This window comes from Calonectris borealis, chromosome 25 (assembly GCF_964195595.1).
Source record: "Calonectris borealis chromosome 25, bCalBor7.hap1.2, whole genome shotgun sequence".
Lineage (NCBI taxonomy): Eukaryota > Metazoa > Chordata > Aves > Procellariiformes > Procellariidae > Calonectris > Calonectris borealis.
In genome coordinates this window covers 3371742-3393043 of record NC_134336.1, presented here as the reverse complement: position 1 = coordinate 3393043, position 21302 = coordinate 3371742, and the positions used below count along the sequence as shown (strand labels likewise).

At 59.6% G+C, this 21302-nt stretch overlaps 2 protein-coding genes across 2 annotated transcripts; both read left to right on the top strand.

Annotated features, from left to right (window-relative positions):
• Positions 1–2730: 2730 nt before the first annotated feature.
• Positions 2731–7017, top strand: HPCAL4 (hippocalcin like 4). The gene is made up of 4 exons (XM_075173888.1): positions 2731–2837; positions 4709–4878; positions 5022–5237; positions 5511–7017. Exons 2-4 carry the CDS (start codon positions 4717–4719, stop codon positions 5706–5708), a joined length of 576 nt encoding a protein of 191 aa, XP_075029989.1. The 5' UTR covers positions 2731–2837; positions 4709–4716; the 3' UTR covers positions 5709–7017.
• Positions 7018–8951: 1934 nt separating this feature from the next.
• On the top strand, positions 8952–21080 carry NT5C1A (5'-nucleotidase, cytosolic IA). The gene is made up of 6 exons (XM_075173345.1): positions 8952–9388; positions 15491–15658; positions 16487–16616; positions 16929–17051; positions 17497–17681; positions 17972–21080. The coding sequence occupies exons 1-6, from the start codon at positions 9083–9085 to the stop codon at positions 18335–18337; spliced, it is 1278 nt and encodes a 425-aa protein (XP_075029446.1). The 5' UTR covers positions 8952–9082; the 3' UTR covers positions 18338–21080.
• Positions 21081–21302: the final 222 nt, after the last annotated feature.

The window sequence follows — 21302 nt, the reverse complement described above, 5'->3', positions numbered from 1 at the left end:
CGCTGCCCACAGCGGGGCTGGCACCAGGTTCCCCCTGGGCACGTGTGCCTGTGGATGTGCCACCCGCAGAGGGGCTGTGCCAAGGGAGAAGCCACCCGGAGCCCATCCTGATGTCCCAGCGCGTGCCCATGGCCCACCAGTCCCATGCTCAGGCCATGTGGCTGCTGCCCAGTGCGCCACTGGAAAATGGGGCAACCAGTGGGGTTGCACTGGCCGTGAGCGCTGTGTACTGTCCCGAGGGGACAGTGTCCATCCCCGTCCCCAGCCCTGCCCAGCTGACCCCACCCGGGGTGACAGGTCCTGCCCAGGACTGTGTTGTGGGGACACTCATGGGCGAGGAGCGTGGGGGGCACGGAGGGGCTGGCCGAGCTGCCAACACCCCGAGCACCCCCGGTGTCGCAGCCGGACGATCTGGCAGCGTAGCAGGACGAGGGCTGTTGGGAAGCCAGGGCGAGTGACGGTGACTCCCACTCCCCATGGCTCCCAGCAGTCTGGGGGGGCTGGTGCAGCTGCAGCAGCCAGGGCTGTGGCTGTGGGGTCCCCCCGTTGGGCACAGCCCCCCAAGGCGTGCTGGTGCAGCCCGTAGCCGCTGGGGGAAGCTGCAGCCCTTTGCATTCAGCAGCGTCGCTGGATAACGAGGTTTTTAGGAAGGGGTGAGGCCCTGGCAGCTCTGCACCCCAGGGGAACCCGGGGCCGGGAGCTGGGGTGATGCTGCTGCAGGAGCGGGGAGCAAAGGGCTGCCGCAGAGCCAGTGCTCTCTGCAGAGCCGGTGTCCCCCCGCCCCGGGCAGCCTGGTACCCCCTCCGCAATCCCAGGGCCAACGTCCCAGTTGAGCCTGGGCTCATGTTAGGGCTTGGGGTGCTGGGCTCAGCCGGGTGCTCCAGCCCGTGTGCTTGGGGCCACCAGCGCGGCCAGCCCCGCATGAGCCCGGGCACCTCCCCAACACCAGGACTCAGGGTGTCGCAGCCCCAAAAATGTGGACACCCAAGTACCCCACAGCCGCCCTTGTCCCCGTCCCCAGGGCATCCCTGTCGCAGCCCCAGCCTGGCGCTCCCCCACCTCTTCCAGCCGCCCCCTGCCCCTCCAGCACACCCTGTCCCATGAGCCGAGCTGCGCCGGTCTCAGCCCTGGCAGCCATGCTGCTTCAATTAAGCCCTCATTAATTTTTCAGTCCCCCTGCGCACCCTGCACACGGGCAGTTTGCAGTGGCGCTAATTGATGTCTTCTCTACTTAAGCATGTAAGAACCGGCAGCAGGTTGCCCAGCTGGCTCAGGGGGGCTCATCCCCCCACGCTCTCAGGGAGGCTCATGGAGAGGCTTTGGGGCCAGACAGAGCCACGTGCCCAGCGCCAGCGGAGGCTGTTGGAGTGATCCGAAAGCCATGGGGTTGAATCACCCCACTCTGGGTGGGGATCCAGCCCCGGACAGGGGCATGGTGCAGGGATGCCACATCCAGCCATGGGGGGGTCCCAGCCCTCCTGCTCCCAGGGTGGGCGGGTGATGGATCCCCGCAGCCCTGCTGCGTATACACAGCTGCAAATATTTGTGTCTTTTTGTAAACCAGCCCTCTCTCATCTCCGGCTGGGGCAGTTTCTGCAGCTTCATGCAGCCACCTCCGCAGCGAGGGTGGGTGCACCCTAGAGCAGGGCTGGGCAGGGGGATGCTGAGCCATGGGGAAGGGCAGAGCACCCCATGGCACCCCACAGCCCCGTTGGGGACTGGAATGGGGACCAGCCCTGGCTGGCTGGAGACTTCATCCAGGTTCAGTGGCCACCAGCTGCAGAGGGGCTGCTGCAGACAGGCCCGGGTGGCACTGGGATCACAGTGGGATGGCCAAGGTCACCGGGAAGAGCCACCAGTGATCGCCATGGAAACACTCCACGTTTGGTTCTGGAGATTGGTGCGGTTTTCTCTGCCCTTTCCCCTCTGCGCTTCAGCTGCGGCTCTGCCAAGCAAGGAGGACCGAGGTGTGTCCTGGTGTCCCCTCAGTGCAGGCAGCGTGGGGCCCTGCGCTGGGTGCCTGGCAGGGGGATGCAGGCAGCACGGCCCCTGCTGGCCCCTGCCAGCCCTGAAGCACACCAAGGGAGGGGGATTTTGGGGTGCTTTGGGATCAGCCACCCCCAGATACAGGAGCCAGAGGTGCAGAGTGAGGAGGAGGAGGAAGTAGGGAAGCAGCAGCAGAGAGTGGCAGGAGGGGCAGGGGCAGGGAGCGCAGGGGGGCTTTGCTCAAGACAGGGGACAAGGCAGGCACCTCCGGGCAGGCAGAGCTGGCAGCATCCCTGGTGCTGAACACAGCACCTTCCGCATCCCGCTGCCAGCATCCCCCCTGCATCCCGCTGCCAGCATCCCCCCTGCATCCCACTGCCAGCATCCCCTCTGCATCCCACTGCCAGCATCCCCTCTGCATCCCGCTGCCAGCATCCCCCCTGCATCCCGCTGCCAGCATCCCCCCTGCATCCCACTGCCAGCATCCCCTCTGCATCCCGGTCCCAGCATCCCCCCCTCCGCATCCCAGTCCCTGCATCCTCCTTAGCATCCCCTCCACTTTCTCCTCCAGCATCCTCCAGCACCCCAGTGCCATTTGCCCTCCCAGTATCCCAGTACCCCCCCAGTATCCCACCTCGACCCCCCCCGCGGCCCCTCCCGGTTGATTGACAGCGCTCCCAGCCAATGGGCGAAGGTTGCCGCCCGGGGGGGCGGGCGGCCCGCGGCTACAAGAGGGGCGGGAGCGGCGCGGGCAGAGCTGGCGGGCTGGACCGCGGCCCCTCCGGTACCGGCACCGGCTCCGTGCCCCGCCCGGCCCCGCCGAGCCGCCGCCTGCCCGCGCCGCACGACAGGTAAGAGCCGTCGGGGCCGGAGCCGCCCTCCCCCTCCCCCTTCCCGGGGCTGGGAGCCGGTTCCCCCCCGCCGAGACCCGGTTCCCCGGTGCGGAGCTGCCGTCGGGGCAGGTGCCAGCAGCCGCGCTGTTCCCGGGAGCCGGTTCCAGCGGGTGGCTGGGCCGGTGCCCCGGAGCTGCCCCCCCCCCCCGGGTGGGCAGAGCAGCCCCCGCACCCACGAGTGCTGCTGCCCCCAGCCCGGCCGCCCCATCCATCCCCTGGGACCGGGCCCTGCGCCCCTTCCCTGCTCCCCAAGGTGCTGATCCGTCGGGGTGGTGCTGGAGGCTGGGTGCCCTGTGCTGCCCAGGGTGCAGCCCGCGGGGGGGGACCCCCCTCTGTCCTGTTTTGGGACCAGCAGCTGGTGACCGATGATGGTATCGGTGCTTTGAGATGAGTGGTTCATACCAAGTGTGTGACGGCCCTTCTGGCTGTGGCCCCAGCAGCCGTCCCTGCTGTCCCCTGCCCTGGCATGGCCTGTGCTGGGTCCTGCTCAGAAAGGGGAACCGAGGTCTGTGGACCAAAGGATGCTCTTCCTGAGTCTTGGCCTCTTTGAGGGCTTCGCTTGCAGGATAAGGTGTGGTGCTTCTAGCAAAGGTCCTCGTTGCTGTTCCCTGTGAGAGGGTCCATCCACCTGCCAGCGCGGCTGGTGGGAGATGCGGGAGGACACGGGCATGGTACGTGGTGGGGATTAATCATTCCCTGCGGGTTAGAGCCAGGCTGCGGTGCCAGGAGGGCTCATGTAGCTCCGCAGCCGAGCTGGGGATCACTGGGGAAGCGTTGTGCTCTGTGGGCGTCCGGACATTTCCTCGGCTCTGGCTGCCGAGGGGCGGTGGGTTAAGCGCTGCTGCGGCAGACGGTGACAGATGCTGGTGGGATGATGGGGCAGGAAGCAGCCTCTGCCTGCGGGATTAGCTGGGAGCGGGGCTGGCTGGGAGCGCGAGGAGCCCTGCATCGCTGCGGGGGGAGGCTTGTGCCCATCCCAGGGTACCTCCATGCCCCCCAAGCCCACATGGCCAGGAAATCAGATGCTCGGAAGGGAGATGGTGCTTGGTCGGGCTCCAGGTGAACTTCTACTCAACTTTCTCTATGGAGAGAGAAGCTCCAGGAGCTCTCAGCAAACCATCTGCTGCTCGGGCTGAGCGGCGCCGGCAGCCAAGGCTGCGTGGGAGCGGGCACGGCGTGTATCGGAGCAGCTCCGCGTCCTGCCCACGCAGCTGCAGGCTTGCTAGCGCTCCAGTGCACTGCGCTGCAGGCAGCCCCGCCGCAGAGGGGTGCCTGGCTGTGAACCCCATCCTCTCCAAGGGCTGGCCAGGAGCGGGTCGGGCATCGCTGTGGCTGGCTCCAGCCACACTGCAAGTCAGATGGTGCCAGTGAGGTTTTTCCCTGTTTTAATGGCAGGCTTGTGTTACCTCTTCTTTGTCCCATCCTTACAGAGGGCAGCTGGACATCATGGCCTGGTAAAGGCCATGTGAGGAGTTCTGGGTCTTCAGTTGCTTTTTCAGTGTTTTTCTGCAGCCCAAAGGGAGCCAGCCTAGGAGATGGGGGGGACTGAAGGTGATGCCGCTGGCTGCACTGGCGGGCTGCCCCAGGGCCAGCTCCTGCACGTCCCCAGCAGCAAGGGCTGCAGCTGAGCATGGGCACCAAGCCTTTCCCCAGTGCCACAGTTGCTGTTGCAGCGTTTGACAGTGCACGGACACCCATCAGCTGGGTGGATCAGCTCTAGCGTGGAGAAGAGGCATGCAGGGTCAGCCAGCTGCCAGGGTGGAGGAGGGCCTGGGAGCACCAGCTCTGCCCGTGCCCGGTGTGTAGGAGCCGTGTGTTTTCCTTCCCAGGGGCAGCCATGGGCAAGCACAGCAGCAAGCTGGCCCCGGAGATGCTGGACGACCTGGTGAGGAGCACGGAGTTCAGCGAGCAGGAGCTGAAGCAGTGGTACAAGGGCTTCCTCAAGGACTGTCCCACCGGCATCCTCAACCTGGAGGAGTTCCAGCAGCTCTACATCAAGGTGGGTTCCAGCCGGGGGCCCGAGCGCTGCCTGCGGGGCTGGAGCACCCTGCTCCTGCTGGGGCAAGGGTGCTTCTTTGGGTGCAGCCTCCGCGCTGAGCTCCCCCTCCCTGTTTCGATCTCTCTTTTCTCTCCTCCCTGCAGTTCTTCCCCTACGGAGACGCCTCCAAGTTTGCCCAGCACGCTTTCCGCACCTTCGACAAGAACGGTGACGGGACCATCGACTTCAGGGAGTTCATCTGTGCCCTGTCTGTCACCTCCAGGGGCACCTTTGAGCAGAAACTCAACTGGGCCTTTGAGATGTATGACCTGGACGGGGATGGGAAGATAACGCGCTTGGAGATGCTGGAGATCATTGAGGTACCGGTGCTTAAAATCAGCAGGGGTAGCTTGCGTTTTCCAGGCTTTTCACAGCTACTGTGTCCCTTTTGGCACCAAAGAATGAGTTTTCCTGCCCAGAGCCTTGTCTGAAAGGTAGCTGGTGTGCACCTGATTGTAGGTGCGGAGCAGCATAGCTTGTGTCAGCAGCTAACTGGGTCCCAGCAGAACTGCAATCCTGTCCCCTGCCTTGTCCTGGGACCTTCTGCCCATCCAACATTCCCACTCTGGTACTTTGCTTCTCTTCTTGCCCAGGCCATTTACAAGATGGTGGGGACTGTGATCATGATGAGGATGAACCAAGACGGGCTGACGCCCCAGCAACGTGTTGACAAGATCTTCACAAAGATGGACAAGGACAAGGACGACCAGATCTCCCTGGAGGAATTCAAGGAGGCAGCGAAGAGCGACCCCTCCATCGTCCTCCTCCTGCAGTGCGACATGCAGAAATAGAGCCCTGGGGGCTCATCGCTGGACTGGCTGCAGCCAACCTCTGCTCCCCGTGATGGTTTCCATCCCCGTTTTCTGCTGAGTTCCCCCTGTGCCTGCTTGGCCCCAGGCGTGAGCCACGCTCCATCCTTCCTGCCACCCATCTGCCTCTGCTCCCGGCTGCCTCCTGGGCAGCCCACAGTCCATGGGCTCTCCCTCAGTGGGTAAGCCTGCTCTGGGTATTGCCGGCTTGAGGTTACCCCCAAATCAACCCTCTCCCATCCTGGAGCTGGACTCCCCGCAGTCAGTGGCGAGCGTCCTGGCTCCCCAGGACCAACTGTTCCCACGTCCCTGCTGCTTTCTCTCTGCTTTCCCCCACTGCTCCGCCTGGCCCATTCCCTGATCCTAACTGAAACCAGCTCTTTCCCCTTTCTGCTGATCCCCACCTCATTGCTTGTGATGCCTCCAGAGAGGCTGAAAAGTCCCAGATCCTGGCCCTGGTCTCTCCTTCACTGGTAATTCCCTGCAAGGCTGCCCGGAGGGGCCAGGGCTGGCCTCAGGGTGCTGGGGAGCTCGGGCAGGGTGCTGCACCCTCCCTGAGGGCTCGCTGCCTTGGCTTCCTCTGCCCAGCTTTAGCTTTTTCACCTCTGCTTTTGCTGCTGGGAACAGCCAGGGTTGGTCAGGGGACTTTAGGGGAGAGCAGAAGTGTCCGAGGATGTGGCCAGTGTCTGATCCCAGAAGCCACTTTCCACCCCATCACCTTGTGTAAGCTGGCAGAGCAAGTGGGTGACCTCCACAACTGCCCTGGCAGCATCTCGGATGCTCTGTGGAGTTTCTGGCCTTCCTGGATATTGAGATGATGCCTGGGGTCCCAAATTGAAGGCAGGAGCTGCCCGATTCCTCTGTGGGCTGCCCTGGGGCAAGGACAGGAGCGTGGGTGCTGAAGGCATGTCCTGGTGCTGCTCCTGGTGTGTGGTACTACTGTGGGAACCGGTGGGTCCTGGATTGGGGCTGTGGAGAGGTGTGGATGGTCCTGTACCTGCTGAGCCTCCTGGCAAGGCTCTGAGGCCACAAGAAACATGTCTGTCTCCTTCCTCCCCCCATCCCAGCCTGCTGCCTCTGTCCCTCCTGCCCCAGGACAGGAATATTGTTACAGATCGGTATTTAGTCTGCACGTTGTGGTGTTGATGGCTGTAATATCTGTTAGGAGATGGTGAAGTTGTTATCTATTTTTTTAATGGAAAAATAAACTGTCCCCCACGTGTGGTGTTCCCCCCGCATGGCTTATTGGGGGGCAGCTGGCTGCTGCTGCTCTGGGGAGAGTGAGATGACTACACTGCACTCCTGAGCATCGTTTATGGGTCTCATCTGAGCCTGTGACACTCCAAGGGATGGAGAAGCCCTTGGGGACAGCACGGTGGGGTTCAGCCTGGGAAGCCTTGAGGATGGGTGAAAGTGTAACTCTTCAGCCATGCAGGTAGCTTTGGGGAAGGAATGTTACCTCTTGGAGGGGATAGGACCAGACATCCCTGGTCTGTGCTGGAAATACGTCTTTGTCAACCGGGAGCCTGGACCCTGGCTGTTCCCTTCATTCAGAGCTGGGCGTAGCCAGAGGACCTGGTGGCTTTGTCCTGGGCCCCATCCCAGCACCATCAGCAACTAGGACCTGCTATCACTATGTCTTTGTGCTTCTTCTCAGCCTCCTCTTCTCCACCCCCATCTTCCCTGCACATATTTTCCTCTGGCCTTTCTTCTCCATCAGCAGCCTGCAGAGACAGTGGCTGTTGCTAAGGAGCTCTCCCCAACCCTAAATACTTCTCTGTAGTTAATCAGGCAGGGCTGGCTCCTGGGCAGCAGTGCTGGCTCCTGGCTGTGAGCCCGGCTGCGCGGTGCCGCTCACCCCATCCTGCCTGGCTCCAGCGTGCGGGGAGGTGCGTGGCTCTGCTTCCACCCCGCAAATCACCAGCATTTAGTCTGTCCTGCAGCAGCCAGCACCTGAGCACAGAGAAGGGAGGATGCCAAAACCATGGCAGTGTGTGTATATTTTTAGGAGTGCTGCTGAGGGAGAGCTCTGTGCACCTTGGGTCGTGCTGCTGTGCTCACCTGGGCTGTCCGGGAGCGTGTGTGTTTGCAGCTCAGCCGAGCCTGTGGAAGGAGGGACGGGGCAGGTCATCCCCACTGTGTGGGAGCTGGGGGACGTGCCAGGGCTGTCTGAAAGGGCAGTAACTCAAGCTCAAGAAGGGACTCAGAATAGCCTGGGTGATCCCAGGGCCCTCGAAGTTCCTACTTCCCTTGGGGCCACCCCAAAGAAAGCTCAGGTATTTCCCAGGGGGAACCTGTAAAGGCCCTGGGGAAAGGGAGTCTTTGATGAGGCTGAAATGATGTTAAACTCCCAGAAGGGCATCCCAAAGGATTTGGGATCCAGGCAGCTGGGTGAGCCCTGGAGCCAGCACTGTTCATCAGCACCCGGCTTCCCCCTGGCTCTGCTCTCCCAGTTGAACCTCAGAGCAAGCAAGGTTGTGTTTGATCAGTCTCATGGGCAGGGACATGGGTGTCCCCGAAGCTGTGGTCTGTAGGGAGGGTTGGTGTTCAGCTGCTGGCACAGAGCTTTGGGCAAAACCCTTCTGCTGGCCTTGGTGCTGGGGTTCTGTCACCTCCTCCCAGGCGCAGCCCTGTGCCAGGTGAGATGAGGTGGGATCCTCCATCACTTGGCCCTTCCTAGCTGCGGAGTTTTGGTCTCTGGGGCATGGTCCCTGCTCCCTGAGGGTCTCTGGGCTGTGGGGGTCTGCTGGTCATGCTGCAGTTTTCAGGCTGAGCTGAAAGCTGGGCTCTACGCACAGCTCTGTGGCTGGCCTCAATCCCACCAGCACTCGTGGGAGAACATTGAGTGACGAGCCTTAATTAATATCCGCGCTCACTCCATTAACGAGCACACCTCAGCACGGAGCAGAGCGCGAGCACGCCTGTCGCCCACCGTGCAGCCAAAACTGCCGTGGCTGCTCCTTCCCCTCCAGCTCCCCGTGCGGACCACCCGTGTGCCCTTCCAGCCACCCGGTCCCCTGGCACCGGTGCCACTCTGTGCTTTACAGGATGGGCGAACCCCAACCACCCTCGATGCTCTTGGGCCGAGAGCGAGCCGGTGTCTCCCATGGGTCCCTGTCACCTCCTGCTCCCGTGTGCTCCCAGGCTCTCTGCTGATGGCACCTTTCTCCCCCAGCCCCTTCCCTTCGCTCCCCGGGGCTGACTCTGCCCTGGGGCGGCTGCGGGGCTCTGTCGCCTCCATCCCCCCCCAGCACCCCGGTATTTGGGGGGGGTTGTTGGGAGGCGTGCGGCGGCGGGGCGGCCTCGGTCCCGAAGAGGTTAAGCCGTGTCCCGGTGGGCTGAAACCCCGGAGCTTCATGGGATGCCTTATAAAGCGCGCTCCGCCGGCCCGGCAGCGGCTGCGGGAGCTCCCGGTACGTGCGGACCCGCTGCCGCCGCGCACGGACCAGCAGCCGCCGCAGCCGCAGCAGCGCCCGGAGCCGCCGGAGCCGCCGGTGCCCCGGAGCCGCCGGTGCCCCGGAGCCGCCGGTGCCCCGGAGCCGCCGGTGCCCCGGAGCCGCCGCGCTATGGAGCCTCCGGGCACCGCCGGGGCGGCGGGCCGGCCCTGGGAGGAGGCCAAGGCTTTCTACGACAACCTCGCCCCCAAGAAGAAGCCCAAATCGGTGAGAGCTCCCGAGGTGCCGAGCCGGGCAGTGCCCCCCACCCCGGAGGGGAACCAGGCCCTCTGGGTGCCCCCGGGTGCCCCATCTCCTCTGGGTGCCTCCCCCTGCATGTCCCATCTCCTCCAGCTCCCCCTCGGTCTCTCCAGGTGCCCCATCTCCTACAGGTTCCTGGGGTCCTCCTGGGTGCTTCATCTTCTCTGGGTCACCCCGTGGAACCCCCTGGGTGTCTCTGGGTGCCCCATCTCCTCCAGGTGCTCTGGGGCACCCCTGGGCGTCTCTGGTTTTAATTTGACCCCCATTTCCGTCCAGGTCCTTGGGGAAGCCCTGGGTCTCTCCGGGTGCCCCCACCCCTCCATGGCATCCCTGGGTTGCCCTTGGTTGCCTGGGTTCTCTCCAGATCCCCCCAGTCTCCCTGGGTTCCTGCAGGTCCCTGGGGTGTTCCCGGGTCCCTCCTGGGCTGAGGTGTCCTCGCAGAGCGGCTCCGTGCCCCATGAGCTGCCTGTCCCCAGCGCCAAGGCGGGAGGCCCTGCCAGGGACAGGAGGGGTGGCTGTGGTGGAGCAGGGGGACAGCCCCGGGGGGCCAAATCCCTGCCCGGGGCAGCGGGGTGTCGCAGGGCTGTAACCGCCCCTGCCAGGCTCGCCTGCTCCGGAAGATTAGAGGGAAGGCCTGCGTTATCTAACCAGGGCTGAGCCTGCCGGGTTTAAAGATGGGAGTGCCTGGAAGTGCTGCTGGATCTCAGAATAGCTGCGGCAGCCTGGCAGGGCTGGAGGCTGTGCCCGGGGGCGGGCTGGCCCTGGCCCCACAGCCCGCGAGCCCACCCGGCCATAGCCATCCTCAGGGCTGCGGGTCCCCCTGAAGCGTGGGGCTCCAGCAGAGGTGCTGCCCACGGTGAGGTCGGGAGCCTGGTGGCAGCCGGCACCTTTCGTGGCAAAGCTCTGCATGTGACCTCTCCGGCGAGGGGAGACGGCGAAGCTCCCGCTCTGTGGACCCCGACTTGGAGCAGCCCCTGTGCTTTCCCCTCTGGGGACCTGGCTGCAACCCCCCGTCCTGTACCGGCTGCCAACTGGCAGTGCTGCTGCCTTCGCTCTTCCCGGAGGAGAGGGACAGCCTGGCTTGGTGGTGGGATGCAGCTGGTTATCTTTGTGCCATGCTTTCAGCCTCCTGCGGATGTCAGCCCAGGCTCCTCCTCTTCCTCTCCTTGCAGCAAGCTCCATAACCAGCACACCCGTCTCTGCTGTACAGCTGGGGAAACTGAGGCACAGGGCAGTGATGTGGTTTGCTTGCACAGCAAACCAGCAGCAGAGCCAAGATCCCTGAAGTTAGGCTGTGCCATCCACCCGTGTGGGGCTGGGGCCGGTGCCCGCGGTGCCTGCCCAGCCCTGTGCCCCTCCGTCGGGGGCGGCTGGGGGCCCCGTGCCCACGACCAGGCAGCTCGGCTGCCCTCGCACCCAGCTGGGCTGCCCTGCCCTGCCAGGCAGCTGTCACACCCATGACGGATGGCTGCAGAGAGCTTTTATGCATTATAAATAATGCGTTTGGAAAACTCAAAAACATCTCGGCCATTGCCCTGAACTTTAATCTGATCCCAAGCAGGGGGCTCGCGGCCGCCCAGGGCTCCCTCGTGCACGCGGGAAATGGAGTTCGCTGTCGTCCGTCTGCGCCCTTGTGGGTGCCGGGTCTGTCCGTCCTCTCGGCCGAACGTCTCTGCCAGCCGGAGCAGGTACCGGTGGGGGAGCAGGCGTGAGCTGTGGGGGCTGCTCCCTCCTGGAGATGGGCTGTAAGAGGGCAGGAAGCAGGGTGATTTTTGGGGAGCGTTTTTGGCGAGCCCATTCCTGGCTGGAAAATGGGTTAAGAGGGTGTCCCTGCAGCCCACGGGGCTTCCTGCTTCGCAGGGGTCTCTGCTCTTCCCACGCCCCCGCTCCCACACCTGCTCCGGCCTCGCTCCTGCCAGCTGCGGAGGTCAGCGATGAGACTTGTCACTCTTCAGCAATGCGGAAAATGTTCCCCAGCCTCTCCAGTGACGCCGCGCGGGGCGGAGAGGCTGGGTCGGTGGGAGCTGGCCTTCTGCTGGCTCCACTCCTCTGGGCGCCCTGCTCGTTCCCTGCTCTGCCAGTCCCCTGCACCCATGGGCACCCATCCGGCTCTCCAGGGTGCCTCATTTTTGGGATGCTTTAGCTGGGGTGGGGACCATGCTTGACCCCAGAGCAAGCCCTTCCTCTTCCCTTTCTGTGACCAAATCTCTCACCAAAATTCACCTCCAAATTTTGAATTTGGCCACAAGGATTTGATCTTCTGCAGCATCCAGGAAAGTGCCTGGACCTGCCAGAATTCCTCCAGGTTTTTAGGATCGAGGTAGGTCCAGCAGATTCAGCCCCAGGCAATGCAAAAGGATCGAGGGGTGCAGAATGGGGTCCCCACTGTGGCTCCTGCCTCAGAGCCAGCCAGTGATGGCCTCCGGGGGTGGCAGTGAAGCCACTGCTGTTGGGTGCCACCGTGGGCACCTGTGGCTCTCACGGGTGGGAGGGCACAGCCCCGCTGCACATCCCGGGAGCGTGTGGGATTTCCAAATGCTGCCTCTAATCCTTGGGGGGCTGCTTAGGATTTACGTCTGATCAGAAGGGCGATTTAGAGGGCTGCCAGCTGTTGGGTCTGCAGAGGAAAATGTGCCATTTCCAGTCACTGAAATACGTCTTTACCCCACAACTGGGGTGTCTGCGTCCGGGGTGGGTTTTGCACTTTATGGAGCCAGAGCCTGCTGGAAAGGTCACTTATGCTTCTGAGATGGGGTTTGGACCTCGTGGACCACCCGGAGGCTGTGCCGAGGGCTGATGTTCCTCTTCAGAGGGCTGGGCTGTCAGGACGTGTCCCTGCTCGTCCCTCCTGTCCGGATGAGCCTGGAGATGGACCCAGGGTTGGGATGAGACCTTCCCCCATGCTGCCTTGCTCGCACGTCTGTTAAACACATCATTAATCTCTTGCTTGAAGTTCAGGATGGGGCTGGATCTGACCTTCCCGTGGGAAGCGAGGAAGGGAGAGGAGCTCACCATGAATCCCCAGATAGCAAATTCGGTTGGATTCAGTTGCGCAGAGCCCCACAGCTGCTTCCTGGGCTTGTGTTGGGTGATGAGTTTTAATCGACCTTGGCTGACTTTGGATGCTGCTCTGAGGGTAAAACAGGGTTTGTCACCCAGAGTGCCCAAACCCGCCGGGGCGGGGGCAGCCGGAGCAGGAGGCTGTGTTGGGATGGGGTGCTGTGCAGGCTCCGTGACAGCTCGTGGGACTAAATGCATCCCAAGGAGGACTGTGAGTAGGACCTCTCCCGTGCACACGCTTGCTATTAAAAATCAAGGGTGTTTTCCCCCAAAACTGTGATGTTTCAAGGCAAAGTGGGAGTTGTTGGGTTGTTCGGAGCACTCTGATGGAGGATTTGAGGTGCTGTGGCTGTGACTTTTTAAAGCCCATTTTTGAATGTAGTAATGATCATCTGCAGTACTAGTGGGGATGGAGAAGCATCCAAACAACCCCGAGGAGGGAAGGCTTCCAAATGAAACCTCCACGTCAAAGAAATGTCAAAATGCAGCTCCCTCCTCGCAGAGCAGAATTGCCTTATTTATTAAATGTCAGCGTTTCCCAGAGAACAGCAGGGCTGTTCCAGCCCAGCCGGAGCTGGGAGCTCTGTTAGCGCCCGGGTGAGACTTTCCTGCAGAAGGTGCTCCAAAGGTGCAAATCTTCCTTGGCAAGAGTGAACAGGATCCGGCAGGTCCCATTCCCGGAGGCCGGGCTTCCCGCCCGCAGGCAGCTGGGGCTCCAGCAGCCCACGCTGGGGCAGAGTTAGGCCCCAAGCTTACGGTTATTTTTATTGCTGTGTTTATTACCTCTTAAATTAACCTCCTGGAGGCTGGTGCCTTTAAATGGCAGGGAAGGGACCTCGAGCAGCCTGTTGCCGTTGCGCAAGGTGCCTGTGCTCTTGGCACCCGCCGGGTGCAAGGTGTGTGCCGGGGGGGAGATAGAGATGCAAATTCAGGCTGGGCACCCGGCTAGGCTCGGCTTACGGCCCCGCACACGCATCTCACCCCCTTGAACAAGCCTCTGTGCTGTGCGTGCTGCTGACCTACTTTCTCTGCTGGGGATCCTCCTGCGGGGCGGGCGGTGGAGGATGCTCTGCCCTGTGGTCCGTCGGGGACCAGGAGCGGGGAGCAAACGCCCGGCAGCTCTCCTACGTACCCAGATAAATAACCCCATGCTGCAGGGACTCTGGAGCAGCACGGAGTGGCAGGACTCCTTGCTCAAGGCTAATGGCCGGATGTCCCAAGACCTTTAATAGTTATTAATATTTTCAGCTAATAAATGGCCCATGACACCAGAGTTAGTAATTAATGAGTTGGAGTGCCAAGACTTGGCCCATGACAAGTTAATAGCTAACACCCACTGGGTAGCTAAACGTAAGATGGGGAGCTGGCTGTGGTTCACTTGTGGGAGCGATGCTGGTGTCACTGATCAGCTTCTGCGTGGACCTGGGTGATCCTGCGTGTCCTGGGGGTCGTTCACCTGCTTTCTCAGAAGAGCCGCTTCCAAATGGGACCTTAGTTCTCTGCAGACACCGTGGGAGAGGGATCCCTCTGGCCACAGCAATGTTCTCAGCCTGAGCTAATCTGTGTCTAGTCCTAATCGCCCACTGCTTAATCTGCTTGCTGGGGATTTTGGGTACTGATGCGGCCTTGGAGAGGTGTCTGGGACCAACCGCGCTGCAGGGCTGGCCCTGGGCACTGCTTACGGGGCGGGTGCGGTGCTGGGAATGGCATGGGGGCTGCCATTGCCTCATTCCTGGGTGCGTCTCCGTGCTGGGCAGGATCAGCGGGGCCGGGTTGGGGGCAGAGCAAGCCCCAGGGCAGGCCCAGCCCTGTGGGGAGTGAAGATCCCCGATGCGGATGGGGTAGCTTGTCCTTGCCAGGCTGCTCTTTCTGTAAAGCTCAGCCCTGGGCAGGGTGGGAGCTTGAACTTTGGAGCACCTGGGTGTGCGGAGCGGCTGGCCAAGGTGCCCTCCTACCCCTGGGCAATCGGCATTGCCAGAGGATTACTCACAGGGCAACGTGCTACAGTGGATCCTGGAAATCACAGAGGAGCTGAGGGTGAGGTGTTTCTGAAGTGCTGACGGCCTGGATTTCACAGGCTCCCTGCCGAGATGCATCCCTCAGCTCAGCCGGAGAGTGCGTGGGCTGGGGCTGCTCCCAGCTCCCGGGGAGCATCCCCCGCGTGAGCCCCCAAGCCCTGTCCTGCTCCCAGGACTCGCTGCAGGCAGAGTCTGCTGGGGACAGGGCTGCCCGCGCCACTGTCCCTCCTTAGGCTTTGCTGTTCTGGGAGCGAGGGTTTCTTGTTGGCCACCAGTAATGCATTTGCCTTCATGCTTGCAAGTGAGTGATGCGGTTTAGCACCCTTCTGCCCTCCAAGGGGAGAGGGAGGACGGGTGGGGGTCAAGATGAGATTGACTTTCCTGGTGTCCCCTCTCTCGCTGCCAAGTCCCACTAGAGGCCCCTTGTTGACTTCAGTGGATTTTGGATCAAGCCCTCGAACGTTAATAATAATGACTCATAAATCATTGCTTGCACCACCTGTTTGTCATGTTTCCGCCCACAATAACTATATCAAGTGTTTTTATAAGCTGAGCTGGCACGGGTTGTTTGTCACATCTGGACAGCATCGTGGGAGTGCGGATCTGGCCGAGCCGCAGTGTGTGGTTTTTTCTGGCTGGGGGGGAAAAAACCACACAAATTCCTTCTGCATGGGGTTGAGTGGTTCTCCTGGGGTAGCACGTTGGGTCTGGATGGGTCCTGGGAGCCTGTTTGCAGTGGGAGGGCTTGGGCATGGTGCGAGCAGCAGAAAAAGGCTCTCGGGTATCCTGAATGCGTGGGGACGGTGCATCAGGGCTTCATCTGCTGAAGCATTGGAAGATCAGGGTTGCAGGGTTGCCCCGTTGTTCTCCAAATTCGCTATGGAGGTGTCGCCCACCCCGTGGCCTTTCACGTTGAAAGTTAACAGATGCCTTCTCGGGCAGCGGGGCTGGGTGCAAGGGCTGCCTCCCCATTTTCTCCCTTTCCCTGCAGCCAAAGCCCGAGAACGCCATCACCATCGCGGTGTCGTCACGAGCGCTTTTCCGCATGGAGGAGGAGCAGAAGATTTACAGCGAGCAAGGGGTGGAGGCCTATGTGAAATACCAGCTGGACCATGAGAACGAGCCCTTCCTCCCTGGGGCTGCCTTCCCCTTCGTCAAGGTGAGCGTCCACCCGCCTAAGCTGAATCTGCACTGTGGTCCTGACCCAAAAGTTTTGGGGAGAGGGGGCTGCTAGGGGGTGCTTGCGTGGGGAAGGGATGGGAAACGAGCAGCGTGGCAGAAGGGATGTAGCCACAGAGCAAACAGAGGTCAAATAAACCTCCTGCAAGTGATGTGCTTCTTCCAGGACTGAGGAAACGCTGAACTTTCCAAATTGGCAACTGAGCCCAAGAACTGAAGAAATCATCTCTTTGGATCATATTTAAAGTTTCCCTTTTGGGAATTCTCATATCTTTTTTTTTTTTTTATTGCAATTTATTTATTCTTTTAAATTGGCTGAATTTAGCCTTGCTACAGAGTCGGCCAATTTCTAATTCTGACATGTTGAAATGAGGCATTTCAAACTTTAAAAATATTTTCCAATTTCTGCCTCAGTTCCACTGGATTTAGTGCAGTTTTGTGTGCTGGCCCTCACTGAAGCAATCTCTTGCCCGTTCCCAATGAATAAACTAATCCACTTGGTGGGGAGAGACTTGTTCCGTTTCTGATTGATTGAAAAACACTTATCTGTAACTTTGAGCTAATTTATTCTCATCTGCTAATGAAAACTTGAAACCTTTTATGTTTGAAAATTGAAGAGTAGCTGTGTGTTTTTCCCCCAAAACAGTCTTTTTTTTCCCAGCTAAAGCTGCTTGCTGATGTCAGCTTGGCTCAGGGTGTAGTTGGGTTCGGGCCAGATCCCTGGTTTTGGTGAACAGAAGTGAGAAGGGGGTCAGGGCCATGCCTGGGGCTTGCTGACACCCCCCCCCCTCGCCCTGGGGTGCTGCAGGCGCTGGAAGCGGTGAACACGCAGCTGCGTGAGCTCTACCCCGACAGCGAGGAGCTCTTCGACATCGTCCTCATGACCAACAACCATGCCCAGGTTGGGGTTCGCTTGATCAACAGCATCAACCACTATGGTAAGCTGAGAGCAAAGCTGTCCTTCACGCGGGTGCTGACGGCTTTTGGGCAGAGTGTTACTGCTTGGCAGCAAGATAAGGAGATGCTTTCTCCTGTCGGTTCCTCCAAACCACATGCTGAGCCCACTTCTCCCAAATTTCCTGGGCTTTGAGTGGAAGTTGGCTGGTGGTGAGGATGCTCTGGCTGCCGGCCACGCTGTTGAACAGCAGTACCAAAATTAGCCGCCATCCTGCCTGACTCTTGGAAGGGGAGTAGTGTCAAGGCTTGTTCGGGGGGCAATCAGGCTCACCCCGGGGTCCATCTGCCCTCAGGTCTGTTCATCGAGAGGTTCTGCATGACGGGAGGGAACAGCCCCATCTGTTACCTCAAGGCCTATCACACCAACCTCTACCTCTCCTCTGACGCCGAGAAAGTGAGTGGGGCCATTGAAGAGGGTGAGTCTGGGGTCCAGCTTGGGGGGGGCAGCGGGGGGAGCCTGGAGCCCTCAGGGGGTTTGTGGCAGGAGCCATAGCTCCAATGTCCCTGTCCCTACGTAGATGTGCAGCGAGGGTCTGCCTTGTCCCGCATCCCATCCTTGATGCTCCAAAGAGCCTCTAGTTTCTATAGAAATAAGGCTTTCCTTGAGCTCCACAGCTCTTCCAAGGCAAAGGCACTGTTTTTCCCCATTAATTCTTGTATGCAAAGGGAGGTTTGTCATCTGGGGATTTGTTTTTGCTGTAAAAGGTCTTGGGGCCAAGCTGCAGGCACTACTGGGTGCGTGCATTTCCTTGCAGTGTTTGCTTCCAGCCTGTCGTGTTTTGCTCTGCTCCTCAACAGATAAGCCACAAGGCCGGGTCCTTGGGTAACTGCCACCTCTTGCCTCACGCTTTACCTCCACAGGGATCGCTGCAGCCACCATCTTCAGCCCCAGCAAAGACCTGGAGGTGTCAGAGAACCAGCTGCGGGTGGCGTTTGATGGTGACGCCGTGCTTTTCTCTGATGAGTCGGAGCAGATCGTGAAGGCTCACGGCTTGGACATGTTCTTTGAGCACGAAAAGGCTCACGAGAACAAGCCTCTGGCACAGGTAGTGCTGGGGTGCAGCCAGAAAAAGCCTCTGGGAGAGAGACAGCCCCCAGGGATGCTCTCGCCCCTGGGAACAAGCCAGGGGTCGGCACGTTGAAAGTGAGATGGGGTGGGTCAGCAGCCTGGTACTGCTGGCCCACGGGATGGCTGCGGCTGGCCTTTCGCTGTTGTTTTGGGGGGCTGACAGGGGGAAGGGGTTAGCCAGCGTGTCTGGCTCTGCTGGGACTGGGTGCCTGGAGGAGGGGATAGCGTGGAGGTCTGCAAAGTGATGGTTTCTTCTTGCTTTGGCAGGGACCCCTGAAGGGCTTCCTGGAGGCCCTGGGGAAGCTGCAGAAGAAGTTCTATTCCAAGGGGCTGAGGATGGAGTGTCCCATTCGCACCTACCTGGTCACTGCCAGGAGCGCGGCCAGCTCGGGAGCCCGGGCCCTAAAGACTCTGCGCAGCTGGGGCCTGGAGACGGATGAGGCTTTGTTCCTGGCCGGGGCTCCCAAGGGGCCGCTGCTGAAGAAGATCCGTCCTCACATCTTCTTCGATGACCAGATGTTCCACGTGGAGGGAGCCAAGGAGATGGGCACTGTCGCTGCCCACGTCCCCTACGGCATCGCCCAGAAGCACAAGCGGCCGGCGCAGGAGAAGCAAACCCCGAACAGCAAGTAGGGGAGCTGGCTGGTCCCGCGGCCCCCGGCGTGCGGCGCAGACTTCACCCCGTGCACCACGCTCTGACCTGGGTTGTGGTCTGCAAGGCAGGGAGCATTAGCCCTGGCGAGCGCGAGGTTGTTCCCCAGCGGGAGCCTTGTCGGGGGCATGGATGGAGGAGGGGGCTGACGAAAGGCTTCCTTTCGCCTCTGTATTCGTTGCAATGTTGTGGCGTTGTCCCCGTTTCTCGTGGGGCCGGAGGATTCCCTGTGCCGGGCAGCCCCACGAGCCGTTTCCCTGTTCGTCCGCGCTCTGCACTTGCTTCAGGCAAAATCCCTCGAGGATGGTTCTCGCCTTTTGTGGACTGTTTGTGCCAGGCAGGTTTAACCTATTGGCGTTTCTTTAAAACCCCAGGTAATTCCCAAAGCCTTTGATTTACAAAGCGAATGTTCAGGCTGAACTGTTGAAGTGGAAAGTTGGGAGCACACAAAAACCCTTCTTGCAACTTTGAAACAAAATGTTGTCCCTTTTAACTAAAATTAAACCATAATATTGTTCCTTCACAGACCCAGCCCCTGCTCCCCAACCAGAAATCTTTCATGTCTTTGTCCTTTCACCAAGATTTTGTCAGCTGAACAGCTTTCCTTTCATGCGCTAAAATTTGGAAAAATAGAAACAAACACTTATATGAAAAAAAAAAAAAAATCCTGTTTCCTGCTTGGAGCTTTGGGCTAGTGTGTTGTTGGCCCAGGTTTTTAAATTTGGGTTTCACAGTTGCATGAGTTAGCACTTAAAAATAATAATCTCAGCGAGGCATCCAAAGCCCAGCTCTTGTGTGAGCCATCCAGGGTCCGCAGACACATGCCTAGGGCTTGAATTAAGTTAAAAGCAGGCCCTAATATATTAGGGACATCATTTGAAGCCCATTTAGGTAAATCTGCAGAGAATTTCAGCCTGGGGGTTTTAATTAAAGGATTTTTTTCCCCCTTTCTAGGCTGAGCCCATATGAGTTGATAATCTTTTTCTCCTCAGCTTCTTAAAACCTCTGGTGTTTCCTAAAATAGACACCTCTGCTAGTGATGCTGTGAGAGAGAACCAAATCTCCAACTGAAAAACAGGAAGAGAAATCAATTGGAGAGCTGCTCCAAAATCGGTGTGAAAATCAAACTGACATTTCTGTACAAAGCCCTGTCCCAAGGGAAACTCTCAGGAGAAAAATGTAAAGATCACTTCTTTCTTGTGTTTTGTTTTTTTTTTTTCCTTTTCTTTTTTAGGCAGTACACCCCACGCTTGGGCACAAAGGATGCCCAGTGTTATCAGATAGTAGTTTTCTACAAACACCAACTCCATGGGCTGAAGTCTTCCGAGGTATGTGTCTGCCTCCGGCTCGACTTTGCAGGGGGGGTTCAGCTAAAGCAGCTCAGCCTTTCCCGACAGCGAGGCTTGAGCTGGAGTTATCGCACTTTTGACAAATATATAAACAAGCTAGTGATGCCTTCGGTGGCTCGGGAGACTGTTTTCTCATTGCACTAAATCCTGCTCTAGCAGTGAAAAGCAAATTGCACTTTTTTCCCCCCTGAACTGTTTTGCTTTGACAGACTGTTACTTGTCACATCGGGGTGACAAGCACCTTAGGGGAAGGTCTAAAATCCAGACAAACAAAAAAAGTCTTGAAAGAAATGAGTATCTCAGTAACACATCTATTAATATACAGGTCTATAAAAAGGTCTCGTCTTGTTAATGTGAACCCCAGATACTGGGATCTGAACTGTATCTCGGAGACCTTTTTGGCAGCTGGGAGGGGGAGAACAGCCTGGCCTCCCAGTAAACATTTCCAAGGTGTTTCCTGAAGATCGCATCATGGAAGCCCAGCCAAGCCCAGCTCGCAAACGGGCTGCGCCTCCCGCCAGCCCGGGAGGTGACATTGCAAGAGGAACAGGGTTGTCAGCAAGCCCTTAGGACCCCCTAGCCAGGGCAGGGTGCTGGTGGGATCGGATACAGGGTGCAAGCACAGCCACTGGGGATGGGTGCTTGCACCGGGTGCCGTGGGGACGCGTGCTTCGGGTGAGGGGTGTGCAGGGGGAGATGCCCTGTCGGAAGGTGCTGTTAGCTCCAGGGAAGCAACATGTTGTGGTTTTGGGGCAGGGCCCTGGATCTCAGCAGCTTTCACTGCTGCCTTTCCAGGCCCTGAGGTGCACGGGGAGCTGGGTGCAAGCTGTGGGGCAGGGGCACAGTGCAGGCAGGAGTTTTAGTGACTCTGCTTAGGGTCCTCCTGCTGCCAGCGCAGCTTAGGGGCTCGCTGGGAGACATCGGGCTCGGGAAACGGGCCCCAAGTGAGGTAGACCTCCCTTCGCACCTCCTGAGTCCTTCCTGTGCAGGGAGGATTTTCCATTCCTGCAATGGCTGCCCCATTTGCTTTTACCCACGTGGCTTCTTACGTTTTTATCTCCTCCATCACTACAACTGGCAGACGTGGATTTGCTGCCTGTGTACTTTCCTAGTGTGCCCATCCGTGACCTGCCCTCGGGCTGGGGGAGCGATGCGGTCCCCAGGACGGGCTGCATGGGCTGGGCACATCTCCCACCCTGATGGGCCAGTGCTGTTGTGCCTCTTGTGCCGTGCTGGCCGACGACTGGACTTTCCCGCTGTGTGTTGTTGCTGTGGGTTTCACTTCATTGTCCTCCAGCGGTTTTTCTTGTGAATGGACTGCCATGTTAATGAAATCCCTCTGGGTGTTTTTCTGTAATAAACTGTGTTGGTCCCAGCCCGGCGCTCTCTGTTGCCATCCTCACAATGGGTATTTTGGCTCCCTGGTGCAGCCAGCAAGAGAGTTTGGGGTCCCTGTTTGGGACCTCCCAGGTTTTATGGTGAAGGGGTGGGGGTGATGAGAAGAAAAAAGGGCCTTTTGGGATTTAAGGGAATTCAGAAAATGTAATAAAAGCAGCTACCTGGGAACTGGAGACTTCTGGGAGAGGTGGGATTCCAG